At 38.2% G+C, this 15,560-nt stretch overlaps 1 protein-coding gene across 2 annotated transcripts in view; it reads right to left on the reverse strand.

Annotated features, from left to right (window-relative positions):
• The window catches only part of bub1 (BUB1 mitotic checkpoint serine/threonine kinase), a 33,434-nt gene extending 19,465 nt beyond the window's left edge, over nt 1-13,969 (reverse strand). For both annotated transcript variants that reach the window (XM_052024707.1, XM_052024706.1), the window contains exons 1-7: nt 13,910-13,969; nt 13,458-13,552; nt 8,193-8,380; nt 7,185-7,297; nt 3,858-4,225; nt 3,262-3,320; nt 1,919-2,038 (exon numbers count right to left, since the gene is read on the reverse strand). In XM_052024707.1, the coding sequence (XP_051880667.1) occupies nt 1,919-2,038; nt 3,262-3,320; nt 3,858-4,225; nt 7,185-7,297; nt 8,193-8,380; nt 13,458-13,534 (925 nt within the window). In that variant the 5' untranslated portion in view covers nt 13,535-13,552; nt 13,910-13,969. The remainder of the gene's footprint in view (nt 1-1,918; nt 2,039-3,261; nt 3,321-3,857; nt 4,226-7,184; nt 7,298-8,192; nt 8,381-13,457; nt 13,553-13,909) is intronic.
• Nucleotides 13,970-15,560: the final 1,591 nt, after the last annotated feature.

The following is a 15,560-nucleotide window of genomic DNA, read 5'->3' on the forward strand; positions in this document are numbered from 1 at the left end:
AGTCTGCAGACAACATAAAAATTGGTGGATTTGCGAATAGTGAGAAAGGTTGTCAAAGGATACAGCATGATATAGATCAGTTGGAAATTTGAGCCAAGGAATACCAGATAGAGTTTAATCGGGACAAGTCTGAGGTCAAATGCAAGTGGAAAGTATACAGTAAGTGACAGGACCCTTAGGAGCATTGATGTACAGAGGGATCTTGTGGTGCAAGTCTTTAGCTCCCTGAAAGTGGCCACACAAGTGGATAGGGTAGTAAAGAAGATGCAAGGCATGCTTGCCTTCATCAGTCAGGGCAGTGAGTATAGAAGTTGGCAAGTCACCTTGCAGCTGTATAAAACTTTGGTTAGGCCACATTTGGAGTATAATGTACAGTTCTGGTCACTACACAAATGGGAATAATGTGAAGGTTTTGATCAGGGTGCAGAAGATGTTCACCAGAATGTTGTCTGGATTGAAGAATATTAGCTATAAGGAGAAATTGGACAAACTTGGATTGTTTTCTCTGGAGCTTCAGAGGCTGAGAGGGCAATGTGATAAAAGTTTATAAATTTATGAGGTGTAGATAGTTACAAGTCTTTATTCCAGGGTGGAAATGTCAAATACTAGAGGGCATTGGTTTAAGGCAAGATGGGAAAAGTTTAAAAGGAGATTTGTGAGGCAAGCTTTCTCTCCTTACACAGAGAGCTGTAGGTGGAAGGTGCTGCCAGTGGAGGTGAGAGAAGCAGATACGATAGCAAAGTTTAAGGAACATTTACTCAGACACATGAACAGGCAGGGAATAAATGGACACAGATCACATGCTGGCATCACATGGTTGGATTAGTTAGATTGATATCGTGGTTGGCCAGAGGGCCTGTTCCTGTGCTGTACTGTTCTATGTTTCATGTAAAATTTACCACTATTTATTTTGAAGATGTTGATAACTCTTACTTTTAATTTTGCTGGTCCTCTGATCCTGGAGAGCACATTAGCATTTCTCCAATCTTTTTCCAGTAACCTCCTTAGCCTAAGCATTAATTAACATGCTCATGAAAGCAAGACTTCCCATCTCTGGTAAATACTTTTAGCTATTACATTTGGCAAATGTCTCAATAAAAACTTTCATCTCAAATCTTCAAAAGTGATATAGTTTCAAGGCAAATCTCAACTTAAGTATCAATTTGTTTAACAATGAACAGACAAACAATACTACAAAAAAATTCCTCTACCTAAACTGTCTGAATGAACAAACTAGAAGCTTGTACAAAAACTAAATTACTCAAGGGAAATACAATGATTTACATGGTTCTTGAGACAGTCCTATTATTTCCTCGAGATCTCAAACAACCAGGTTATTTCTGAGATTTCAGACTTCTGATATGCAAAGATTGCTTTGTTTCTCAGTTTCTCAAACTGAAGTTGAAAGTGCTTTTTCATATATCAGTAATGAATGGTCACAACTTGGATTTTTATTTACTTATCAAATTTAAGAAGTAATCCGTCCGAAAAGTAAAACCAGTCTTAAATCACCATAGTTGTCAGAGTAGAGTGCATGTTTTGACAAGTTTGCCAAAAGGTTTGGGAATAGGAATGTCTATTGTGTGACTGTGCAAAACAAGCAGTATAGTATTTGCTGCCTATTATAGTGTCTGAAAAATACACAATTTCACTGACTTCAGCTGGGAACACGCATTACATAACCAATGTCCTATACAACTCATTTAGCATTAACATCCATGACCAATTTTTACCCTCAACTTTCAAACTTCTTAAATAGGGTGTGGATTTATAATTTAACCAGTCAGGGTTTACAACTTGTCCAGTGATTTATAATTTATCCAGTGGGGCAGCAGTTCTGAGAGCACACCTTTCCATTTGCATAAATGAATTTTTCATGTTCTAACTATACCAACACTAAATGAAATGGACATCTTACCCAATGCTTCTTTAGTACAAACAGTAGGTGACGGGAGGACTTTAGATGGAGTAGCTTGAACCATGCCAAAAGAGGAATTTGGCGTGTGAGATCTATTCATGGTTAACCCCGAGACATTTCCTGTCAACAATTGAATTTAATTAATAATTAAATATCTGTAATGCTCCATTTCCTTACTTATGATTCCTTAGAAACCAAGAAGAATGTTTAGAAAAGTAACAAAAGATAAAAATCCAAGTTTAGCAGTCTCCATCCATTCTAATCAGGTGTTCAAAAAACAGCCAAGGCGTTAAGATGCAAAATGAATACCAAGTTACAAGTAGACGAGAACCTATTTATGGAATCACACAGAATAACTGACAGAGTACAGCAAGAAGCAGAAGCACAGTCAACTAACCAAAACAGAACACACACTGTCTTTTTACAAGCAGAAGTCACTTGCTATAGTAAACATTTGCCACCTGCAGCAAATTGGCACCACCAGTAAGCAGCCATAACCATAATACCTTCTTCTTTGCTGACAAGTCATCCCAAAGGCTGTTCAGTGAGCAAGGGAAGAGTATGGACAAGTCTAAAGTGTAACTGAAGGCTTGGAAGGCTAAAACCTTCAGGTTCTTGACTTTTACTAAAAAGCACCTTTGGAGAAAGAAACGGCTAATGCTTGTGGTCAATGACCTTTCATCAGACCTGGGAATAATTGACAATAAACAAGAAACAGAAAAGGGCGTGTAGGTGAAGGGGAAGAAAATAAAAAGGAAATCTTTGATAGGGTTGGAGGCAGGAGGAATTAAATGGCAAAAGTCTTGGGGCTGCAAGGTAGTAAAATCACAGAGAAGAGGTATGAATAATATCTAAAATTACCAAAGGAATGTGGAAGGAATGCTGGAAGTACTCATTATATAAAGTTGGTAAACAAAACAACATCTTCAAGGTTAATGGGCTTCCACATGGGAATCAGACTTTCCAGCATCTTACAACAATCTGCCCATGAAATTCATTCTAATGAGAGGGAACTGGGATAAGACATGATGCTTCTTAACTAGTGCAACTAAAGGTCCATGAACCACACACATAAAAATAAACAACTAGACTTGCTTTCTTAAAAAAAAGTTACAACTATTTAATGAATAAACATCAATACATTCGTACTTCCGATTGTATTCATTTTGACTTTTAAAATTTGAATTTTATAGTTTTATTTAATTCTAATTTTGGAGTAATTTATTAATATTCAGCAAATGCTATTTTGATGGCGTGATACGAGCACCTTAAATGTTAAAAGTGTTCTTCAATATTGTGTAATTTTTTTTGATATATCTGCAAAAACCACAATTTAAATTTACCTTCTTTTTGTCTTGTGAAGGAAGTCATTCTAGAACTGTTGGTACTCTCATTCATAAGCCTAAGGAAAATTAAGAAGATCTCAGTCTGTTGTAGTCATCAGATTTTACTTAAACCATTTTCTGTCTGAAGCAAACAAAAGTTGATCCATTTTCATTTACCTTGTAAAAATCAATTGTTGCAGGGTAGTACAATTTTACACAAACTGTGGGCCTGGTTCAGCGGGTTTTTACATCAATCTGAAATCTTAGTTTTTTTGTTAAACTGTCAGTGTATGGATAACAGAAATTTTTTTTAAAACTGTCAGTGTATGGATAACAGAATTTTTTTTAAAATTAAACATCACACTGCCAGTATTTTACATGAACCTCACAACCAACATCATAACGTTGGAATATCAAACTGAAATGCATCAACAGAAGCATATACTAAATTACCAACATGCATCAAAACAAAATTAAAACTAAAATTAATCGGAAAAGATTAGAGTTAATTTTTTAGAAGGTAAAAAATAAATCAGAATGGGACTGTTGCCAAGTATGCTTTTGGTAAAAGCTGCATGGCATTAAAAAGATTAAAAAGAGGCAAAAATACTTACTGTTGTCCACCGTTACTATCATTTGCATTTGTAACCACAGATCTGGATAGAGGCTCCAGCTGTGCCCTGGAGTTAAGACTATTCTCTGGCTCTCCAAAAATTCGAAATCCAGGCAAAATTCCAGATCTTTGCTGATCATCTCTCTTCGCCACCAACAGTGAAGCACCATGTTGGGACTGTTGCAGCACAGCATCTGTAAAACTCGAGGTCATGACTGTTCCAACACAGGTGCTCAAAGATAAATTTTGCTTAGTTTCTTCCCTTCTGTCCATTTCTTTTGGTAAAGCAGTCCCTACAGACTGTATATCAGATTTGGTGGGTAATGGTGAAGGTGCAGTTGCCAGCTCCAAAGCACTTTGAGATGAGGTCTGCATAAACATTGAGGAAAAAAGTTGGTAAGAAGTACAACTTTTATTGAAATTTTTAAAACATTTGGAAAATTATTGGGGTGGCAGGGATAATACAAAACAAAATCCTACCTCTGAAATAAAAGTGAATTGTTGAAAACACTCAACAGGTTAGGAAGCAAATGTGGAATAATAACCATCTCAGGCCAAAGACTTACCATCAGTTTTTTGTTGAAAGTTACTGACCTGAAATGTTAACTCTATTTCTCGCTCTGCTTACTCAGCTTACCTGCTGAGTACTTTTGATTTTTAGTACAGTAGGTCATCTACCAGCACTGTAGACATTACTGTATTAACCATGCATGAGTGTACGCAAGTACAGTAGATATGTGGTCAGATTATGGCAAGAAAATAGACAAATATGCTATAGCTACACTGGGAAAAGGCATGATGCTGAAGGCTGCGAGTCCTTGTCTAGGAGTTACAACAAATCTAAGATCATAAACATGCTCAACAAATAATAGCAACTAACCTTATCACTAAAGCAAGGTTAACTAACAGTTTCCTGAGAGCAACAATCCTCGCATAAACTCTGCTCATCTAACCACACATTCTACTTTTTTTTTAAAAAAGGTAGATTTTCCAAGGAAAGCTTCCTAAACAAAAACTGCTCCAAACTGACTGTTGAGGCCCTGTATAATGCAGGGACTTGCGGTTGTGAATCCCATAGAAATAGTTTGACAAAGTGCTTAAACCACACCTTCAGGCTATAGACCAAGTGCTGGTAAATGGCATTAGTGAAGATACTGTAGGTACTGAATGGTTGGCACTGACATGATGGGCCGAAGGGCTTATTTCTGCGCTGTGCGATTCTATGACTCTAACAAGCTGTCAAATACGTTGAATATTTGTAATTCAGCAATATTCACAAACATTCAAAAACTATTAAAAATTAAACATGCAATGAAAAAACAGGAATCCATTTAAATACAGTCAATCAGATTCAGATTAGTTTGTTGTCAGAAACACCAGGGTGCAATGAAATTCCTTGCTCATATGAAGCCCACAGAGTAAACAGTATACCTGGTAATAATAAATACAAAAATAAATACAGTAATGAGTGCAAGACAACAGAATATTGCAAAGATAGTAGTGAAATCTGAAGTACGTGAAAATAAATGCTAAAGTCACAATAACAGAATAACTGAGGGAGGTACAATTAAGAGACCGAGAACAAGGCAACATCGCCAGGAAGAGGGATATGAAAGAGGTGATGGGTTCAGAAGTCTGATAGCACTGGGGAAGAAGCTGCTCTCGAGTCTCGGCGTCTGGGTTTCAAGCTCCTATTTCTTCTCCCGGAAGGTAGAAGAGAGAAATGGGACTGGCCACGGTGGCAGGGCATTGTTGATGAAACTATTAGCTTTCCTGAAGCAACCCACAGTAAAGATGATGGAAGGAAGTGACGACCCCGTGATGGACTGGGCAGTGTTTATCACTGTCTGCAAGTTCAGTTGGCCCTGAGCAAAGCAGTTGCCAAACCAGGCCCAGGTGCAACCTGTCAGGACACTTTATATAGCACGTCTGTAGAAGTCTGATAGGATCCTCATGGACAAGCTGATTCTTCTCAAACACCTAAGAAAGCACATATGCTGATGCACTTTTGTTTTGATCACATTAGTCTGGAGTGACCAAGTGAGGTTGGTGAAGTGGATGCCTAGGAACTTGTAGACGTCAACCATCTCTTCAGCAGCTCCGTTGATGAGGACAGGGTTGTGTTCACCAACCCCCCACCCCACCCCCGCCCACCAACCCCTACTTCCTTAGTTCAACAAACAGATTTTTCGTTTTGTCATGACACATGTTTCACAATCTTTTTCCTGTACTCCCTCTTATCATTGTTGTTGATCCAGCTAATAACAGTGGTGTCATCGACGAGCTTAAAGATAGAGTTGATGCTGTATCTGGCCACATAGTCATGGATATACAGGGAGTAGAGCAGGGGACTGAGCATGCAACCCTGTGGAGCATCAGGGTGGATGAAATGTTATGACCAATCCATTATAAAAATGTTTCCTGGGTTGTAGTTATCCTTGTAACTGAAAGATAGAGTAGAGAGGCTGGCATTGTTTTCTTTAAAGACAAGAATGTAAGATTTGATTGAAGTATGCAAAATAACGAAGGGTCTAGACCGAGTGGTTAGTTGGATGCTGTTCCTTTTGGTGGCGAGATGCAGTAGAGGTCAATGCATAAAATAAAGAGGAAAATTAAGAGTGACATGAGGACTAACATTTTTTTGTATGCAGTATAGGCATACTTAGTGTAGCAGTTAGTGCAACACTATTATAGCGCCAGCAACCCAGGTTCAATTCTGGCCGCTGTCTGTAAGGAGTTTGTACATTCTCCCTGTGACTGCATGGGTTTCCTCTGGTTTCCTCCCACATTCCAAAGATGTACGGGTTAGGAAGTTGTGGGCATGCTATGTTGGTGCTGGAAGCCTGGCGACACTTGCGGGCTGCCCCCAGAACATTCTATGTAAAAGATGCATTTCACTGTGTGTTTCGATGTACACGTGACTAATAGAGATATCTTATTTTACGTCATTGGAATCTGGCATGAAATGCCTATGGATATGGTAGAGGCAGGTTCTACCACAGACTTCAAGTGCAAATGGATAACCGTACAAGTCAGAGTCATTTAGCACAGGAAAGAGGCCCTTCAGCCCGCCACATCAATGTTGACCTTTTCTGCCAATCCACATTAATCCCATTTGCCTGCGTTAGGGCTGTATCTTTCTATGCCTTGCCTATTTAAGTGTGTCTTAAAAGTAGTAATCGTGTCTGATTCCACCACCTCCTCGGGCAGCTCTTTTTGATCATGACCCTATTTTGAAAAAATATTACATGCAATAAATTCAAGCTTCTAAAAGTCTTGGCTAGGAGCCACATTTAGTTACCTTCACCCATAATACAAACACACCCACCTGCAGTATTTCCTGCTCCCGTTCCTGAGTTAACTTCAGCTGCATTTTCAACTGTTCAAGTTTCTGTTCCAGTGATCTGATCTCATCAGACTTGGTGCTATTGAACATCTTCTCTTCAATTTAAAAACAAAACAGAAGTTACCACCTGAACCTGTTGGTGCTGTGTTAATTGAAGATTTCAGGATTGAGATTGTTGGAATTTTGTCAGGCAAGGTTTGAAACAAAGGCACGTAAATACGTTTAGATAAAGATTGGCCAATAATTTAATTGAATAGTGGCACAGACTCCAGGGGCTACATAGTCTGTCCTGTTCCTATTGAAACAATTTTTATTTGGATTAAGCTCTCTTTATTCTTCTAAAGGGATAAGAATGTTCTAGGATGAGAGAGATTCTATACTATAAGTAAACCCACTGCAACATTTTAAAAATATTATCACAAGCATCAAAACAATTTAGAGTTTTTAGCACTGCATGCATTTTCTTTCAAAAATTGCTATACCCACCACAGTACAGACAAATTTTAATTTCATAACCTCAGCATGGCTCAAAGTTTTACTGTATTTTGAAGTCACTTTTGATAATAGACAGCTGCTAAGTGTTGCTGTCATTTTCCATTCTATATAAATCTAACATTGTTAAAGTTACTTAGAGGATACAGTTTAAATTTCATTTTTACTATCCTGACTTTAGTGGTCCATTTAAATTGATAATATGGTGTATCAATGAAGAATGGACTACATACACCCCCCACATTACGGTTGTTTGGGTAACGGAAATTCTCCTTTACAGAGTTCGCAAGTCATTACCCAAAAATTTGAGATGCCGGGTAATATTCACTCTCATGGAATTGATGTGGAATTTATGTTTCCTACCAAGGTCCCCTGTACAGCCATACCAATAGGGAGATGAGAAAAAAAATTGGGGATCTTTCCAAAGGAGATAATGCGAACCAGCTTATCCAATGAATTGGCTGCAGGTTATAATGAAAGAACAAACAAGCAACATACTCCATTCCTCTTGTTCTTTCTGTTGGCTTTGTACAATATGCTTCCGAGCTCTTATTTCTTCAAAACACATCTCTTTATCTCCAGAAAAGAGAACATCTTTGTCGTACATGACAACTTGCTGCAGTTCACAAGGTGCTTCTTGAATTTTACAGCCGGTTTGATGCACAGGCTCAGACGCAATTGAATTTCTAAATGAATATTTTAAAGAGAAGGTAAAAATCAAGCTCTTTATAGAAATTATGCCAGTTGCAGAATAAAAACTATTCACAAAACAAAAAGATCCAAACAGAAGAGATTACATTAGATAAAATAAATTAGCTGTTGAAGCAAAGTGCTGGTATACCCAAATAAGAATCATTCCACTTCTTTAGCATTCCTTCTGTGAAGCACTTTGAAGTTTTTCATTGTTACATAGGTCTAAATAGATGAAAGTATTTGCGATCTATTCAATGTCTGAACCAAATGAGGCAAGGAGTAAGCTCAAAATGAATAAGCAGCTCTATAAAATAAACTCTGCACTTGGATTCTATAGAAGGGTTAGATTTAGGTTATGGGAAGGAGAAAGGCTTGGTAATTATTACTTATCATACTTCAAAAGTATTGTATCAGGGAAGGCAGATGAAATTGGCGCAGACAAGTTATGATTTAACTGTACATCGGACCAGACTTGATAGCTGAATCCTGATACTATACAAGCACTGCATCAAGAGGCAGCAGCCAAACCAGCTAGGATCTTGGACTGTATTGCCTGGACAATTTTACTACTGGTGGTACCTTTTCTGTTCTTTTGCTCATCTTTATTGTTTTTAAAGCTGCTTACTTTCTAGTCTGAAAGCAATGCTAATGATTTGAAACTATCTTTCATCTAGATTCTGCTTGACCTGATGACTTTTCCAAGCTCTCGCAAATTTTACTTTAATATATGTAGCACTGCATTCTTTTGTTTGTTACTTAGGTGTATCACAGAACGGTCTTTATTAAAATACTGCACTAGCCCAGATTCAACTGGAGTTTATAAAATCAAAGGAAGTGGGCATCACTGGCAATATAAACATTCAGTATACATCCTAAATTTCCCTTAAGAAGATGGTGATAACCTGCCTTCTTTTCTCACTAAAGCCGGTGAAGTGAAGGCATATCCAAAATTGTTAATAAGAGAGCTCCAGTATTTTGAATACATTTGAAAGAACTAAATGCAAATTAACCAAGATAGAGTCAATTATACACGGTTTAAGAAAGAGGCCTTATTGATCAAAAAGATAGGGGACTGCAAGTTTAACTGGGGTTTAGTGCAACACCAGATCTAGGGTGCAAAAACATTAAACTGCTCGGTAGAGAAAAGAAATTGGGATAGGGGCTTAACACAATAGTCTTGCTCACCCATGATTAGAGTAGAGGAATATATAACACTAGAAATAGACTGACATACAAACAAAAAAGTGCCAAAATAATGAGTAGGTGCATAGCATCTATGGAGAAAGAAAAAGTGGATTCTAGCTCAGGTCAATGGTCTTTTCTCAAAACTCATAGGGGAACCATGGTGGCACAGTAGTTAAGTTACCAGGCTAATAACCAGAGGTCTGGACTAACAAAGCAGGGATGAGAGTTCAATTCACACAGGGCAACTGTGGAAATTTATGTTTTTCTCTAATGACTACAAAAATCTCTGGATTATCATAAAAATATATACAGTTCACTGATGTTCTTCATTTCAGAAGGCATTTAAGAGTCAACTACATTCATATGTCTGGAATCACATATAGGCCAGAACAGGCAAGGATGGAAAATTTCCTGTCCTGTAGAACATTAGTAATCTACATTGGTCTTTATGACAATCTAGTAGTCATCATCACTAATGACAAATCTTTCTAAAAATCTAGATTATTAATTGAATTTGAATTCCACAGTTGCCATTGTGGGATTTGAACCCAAACATTAGTCCAGATTTCTGAATTACCAGCCTGGTAATTTAACTACTGCACCACCATCAAAACAACATGAGGGATGAATCTACTTGACCTTTGCTTAGTCCTTGAGGGGGTACTAAGGATAACGTCCATCCTGCTCTGTGGTATCACAAAAGAACTAAATAAAATAAATCCAGAACAGATTTAGCAACTCAAACTCAGGCATCCATGAGGTGAGATAGACCATCAGCAGCAGCATCAAAAATGTAAATCGTTACAACCTGCAAGGTCATGGCAAGGAATATCTGTCCCTCTATCATTACTTTCAAGCCTGGGTGGAAATTCTGGTTTAATGAGTAGTTCACGTTGGCACAATGGGTGCAGTAACAGATGTGCATAAAATTAAGGTGACCAACGAAGGACTGAGTAGCAAAATAGATTTATAGACAGCTCTATGATCCCACAATGAAGAGATCAGACCTAACTCTACAGTCCTGCCACAATGAGCAGCACAATGGCACAGCTCACAGCTCCAGTGACCCAGGTTCAATCCTGACTTCTGGTGCTGTCTGCATGCAGCTTGCACTTTCTTCTCGTGACAGCGTGGATTTCTCCTGGGTGATTCAGTTTCTTCCCATATTTCAAAGATGTGCTAGGAGGTTAATTGGTGCTGGTTGGTGGGTTACGTGGCCCCTAGTGTGTAAGTGAGTGGTAGAATGTGTGGGTTGGGGGGTTAATGAGAATATGGGATGAATAAAATGGGTTAGGGTAGGACCAGTGTAAAATGGGTGCTTGATGGTTTGCACAGAAGAAGTGGTGGGCCAAACAGCTTGTTTCTGTGCTGTATCTCTCTCTCTCTCTCTCTGTCTATCTAGTCACTAATGGTGATGGACAACAGAAGAAAAGGAAAAGGAGGCTCCTAGACTATCGCTATTGGACCTCAGGCATGAGCTCTAAAAACAAGGCTAAAGCATTTGTAACCAACTTCAGCCAAAGTGCCAATTAGATGTTCCATCTCACCTTCCTCCCAAGATCTCCACCAACGTAGAAGCAAGTTGCCAATTTCATTCACTCCCCTGACATCAAGAAACAGCTGAGAACAATGGATACAGCAAAGGCTACAGGACCATACAGCACCCCCGATCTAGTACCAAAGACCTACACCTCAGAACTAGCTGCATTGCTCTCTAGCCAAGCTGTCCCAGTACAGTTACAACACTAGCATCTTCTCAACAATGTGGAAAGTTGTCTAGGTATGGCCTGTTCACAAGAAAGCCGGACAAATCCAAGCCAGCTAACTACTGCCCAATCTGTCTGCTCTCAATCATCAGCAAAGTGAAGGCAGGTATGGTTAGAAGTAAAATGCAGCAATATTTGCTCTTCAGTCACCTGGTTACTGATGCCCAGTTTGTATTTTGCCAGCACCAGATAACATCATAGCCCTTGACATCAAGGCACCACATGCCCAGATGTGAAATCATGGAGTCCTAATAAAAGTGAAGTCAATCAAGGGGTAAAACACACCAACAGTTTAAGGTACACTTTGCACAAAGGGAGATGATCGTAGGTCATACATTGCAGCACAAGAAGATTGTTGCACAAGTTCTTTGGCACAGTATCCAGACCAACCAATCTTCAGGTACTTCATTATAAAAACAGAAATAGTATGACACGTCATTAGGATGAAAGACATCACTTCCCAAACCACCTTTTGTGTGGGGAGCTGAAGCAGGACAAAGCAAAGAATGTCTGTACTGGCGGTTCAAAGATAACTTGAAGTCTCCATTGGGCCAGTGCCTGCCCGAACAAAATCATGTAAACGGCTCCATTCAGATCAAGATCAAAATGCAACAGATGAGCGAGGTTGAGAAGATCATCTCCAGGCTGCACACGAAAGGCGCAGTGCTGTAGAGTAAAAATCATGGCTACATGAGTACTGCCGATTGCATCAAGGTTCAGATCTGAGTAATGCATAGCCACAAATGACACTTGCAACACTGTCATCATTAGCAGCAACAGACAAGTGCGATGTCACCATTCTACTGCTCTTCCACTAACCATAAATTTAAGCTCTCCTGCAAGTTTCATTCATTCACCACTTTATGTGTTATTACAAATGAAACAACAAATTTCACGACTTAGGGCAGTGATAATAAACCTGATTCTGATTCTATTCTATATTGCTCAAGCAGCATTTGTATCTTAAAATCACTACGCTTTTGTTTGAATCCTTCCATACCCTCAATCCTTTCGTATTCCTAATCTCCGCTAGTTCTTCAATGATCTTAGCTTTCCACATTCATGGCCTCTTGTGAATCTCCCAGTTTCTTCAACACAACGCTAGCAACTGTCCCTCCAAATATCTTAGCTGGAACCTGTGGAGATCTTTTTAACCTTTGTCTCCCTAATAGTCATCTCTACAATCCAACTTTTTTGGTACAGTAAAACTCTCAATCTCACAAAGGAGTGTGGGAACAGGACCAGGTAAATTTCAAGGGAGCATGGGAATCAGGGACCCAGTGTACAGACAGAGGGCGCAGCAAATGGTGGACAAGGGAGTGCATTAACCGAGGCCCGAGTGAATGGGAAAGGAGCATAGTAAGCATTATCTGGTGAGCCAGATGCCGAACCTTCAGGATTCCTATGTGGTTAGATAGCAGATTGAGTGTTTTACTGTACCAAAAAAATGTGATTGTTCCCACACTCCTTTAAACTTACTAGGTTCACTGAAATGTTGCTGTGCAACATCTTTAAATATCCTTAAACGTATGAAATGTTGTTAGAAGTGTTGGAGTGTTAAAAAAATAACATTTGATAGTCCAGAAAATCTGCTAGTCCGGCACCAATAAAGTCCCAAGCATGCTGAATTACTGTGACTGTTGTAATATTTAAATATTACAATCACAGCTATATAAAAAACAAAGGAACAAGCAAGAAGGTCTAATGATAATTCTCCAATCCTCTCTGCCTGACACACCTTTGGCAATGGTATCAATTTTGCCTGATTACATTACTGTGAAGTTCCTTGACGACATTAGTATTTTAGACGCACAATATAAATGTAAATCCTTGCGGTACGCCATTGCCTATGAAACCAAGAATAGTGAAAATAATATTCCTTATGAAAGTATATTGACTTGAAACGTTAAATGTTCTTTCTTCACCAATGCTTGCCACATCTGCTTAATATTCCCAACATTTTTTTTATTTTAGAGTTCCAACATTTGCCATTATTTGCTTTATATTTTGACAACTTTACCCCCCCACCCCACCCCAAGCATTTTACTAGACCTCCTACAACGCATTACTTTCTGACACATTTTTCTAAACACTAATCAACAGACATAAATATACTTACACATTTCTAGACTCTGTACCACAAGTAGTAAGTGTAGATTGTTTCCCGCTGCAGCCATTTTGCATGTTACCCTGCATTGCCAACAGATCCAAATCCTAATTTAAACAGGATTAACAAATACAATTTCAGAGGTTGGACTACAACTTTGACAGAATTCTACGCATTCAATACAATATTTTTAAAAGTTTCCCATTAATCTCATCAACTCTTATGAATGAGAAAGCATTACCTCTTTATTGGGCAATCCTCCGGTACCTTTAGCAAATGGGGATAACTTTTGCATGAGCCTCATCACATCCTATATCTTTACTTCAAAGATACAAGGTGCACTGCAGATATTTATCATGCAATTTCAATAGTAAATAGAATGACAAAAGACAAGTCCATACCAGTTCACATTATATTATTCAAAATTAGCACAGACCTTAAATGTAGCAACAAAAAAAAGTTACCTGAGATTTGGGAACTGCTTCTAGCCTGCAGGCACAGCATTCAAATTTAATTTACTCAAAACCTGCTGAAATCTTGATTGATGAGCTGAGAGTTTCCCAGAGGCTCATGTTGAAAAGCCTAGAATGTATAAAAACATTTTAAATAAAATCTAAAATGCAGATGTTTGCACAAAAATATTCAAACCATTTCTAAGCATTTCTCCTAAAACGTCAAGGTCAATCTATTAGTCAAATCTGGCAGGTACAAAGACAAAAGTAAAATTGAATTTCTGTTATGCAGCAATGTTTCCATGGAATAACACCATGATATTTAGTCATAATATTAGTAAGACTGCTGACATCCATTTACACAACAAACTAAAAATACAATTATTTGCAGAAACTGATATTCAGCAAAGTCAACATTGATTATGAAAGGAGATCATGTTTGAAAATGTGTTAAGATTATTTTTGATATCATAACAGTGTAAATAAAGTGTTCCTCAGATCACTAACTGCCAAATAACTCATTTTGAAATTCCTATAATGTCTTTCCCCTCTCATCGCCTCCAGCCCCTGTACAGGTGCATATAACTGTTCTCCATTCTGGATTCTTAGTGATCCACAAATTTATTTATTCCCAAGATTGGCAGCTTTGTCTTCAGAAGCCCAAAGCTCTGAAGTTCTCTCATTTATCTCTTCTCCTCTTCTTTCGCTTAAATGTTATCCTTAAAACCTACCACTGTGACCAAGCTTGTGCTTACTTGTTCCCTTGCTTCATTTTGGCATCAACTTTTCTTTGAAAATGCTCCTGTGAAACCCTTGGGATATTTTACTACATTAAAGGTAAATGGAAGTTGTTGCTTTAATCATCATAACAGTAAAGATGACTCACTGCAATTACATCAAGTTTGGTGACACAACACACACAAATGCATGTATGGTTTCATCTCTTTATCCAAGAAATTATATGAATGAATTAGAGTGCAAGCAAACTAAAGGTAGATATCTGGAATGGCATGGTTGCCCTATGATTCCATTAGAAGGTGGTTAATATAGCCATACTATTTAAGAAAGGAGGGAGAATGAAGCCAGGGAATTACAGACCAGTTAGCCTGAAATTAGTAGAATAAATGCTGGAATGTATTATTATGGTAGTAGTAGCAGGGGCATTTTGAAAATGTTAGGACTGAGCAGAGTCAGTGATTCATGAAAAGTAATCAAGTTTGATGAAAATGTTGGAGTAGTACAAGGTTGTAATGAGTAGAATTGACAAGGACAAACTAGTGGATGATGGAAGACCACACATAAGGTATTAAAGAAGGAACTTGGACTGTAGATTGGTTAATAGATAAAAATCAGAAAAAGAAAAAAATAGGCCCTTTTGGATTAGGAGCCTTTGATACTGAAATGCTACAAAAACCAATCATGGGACTAGCTCTTCTAACATACAAGGCATAAACATTAACATTAAATGATTTAAGTTAGATATCTCACCATCTCGAGTCTCTAAAGGCATACTTGTTGGTTTGCCAGAGACCTTGGTGCAGATCTAACAGAATTATCCATTTGTACAGGCGATAGGTTCTGAGAAGCTCGAGCCGTGAAAGTCCTACAAAATAACACAAACTGTCTGACTCACAAGAAAGTGAAACAAAATAGTGGAAAAAAC

Source organism: Pristis pectinata, chromosome 10 (genome assembly GCF_009764475.1).
Source record: "Pristis pectinata isolate sPriPec2 chromosome 10, sPriPec2.1.pri, whole genome shotgun sequence".
Taxonomy (NCBI): Eukaryota; Metazoa; Chordata; class Chondrichthyes; order Rhinopristiformes; family Pristidae; genus Pristis; species Pristis pectinata.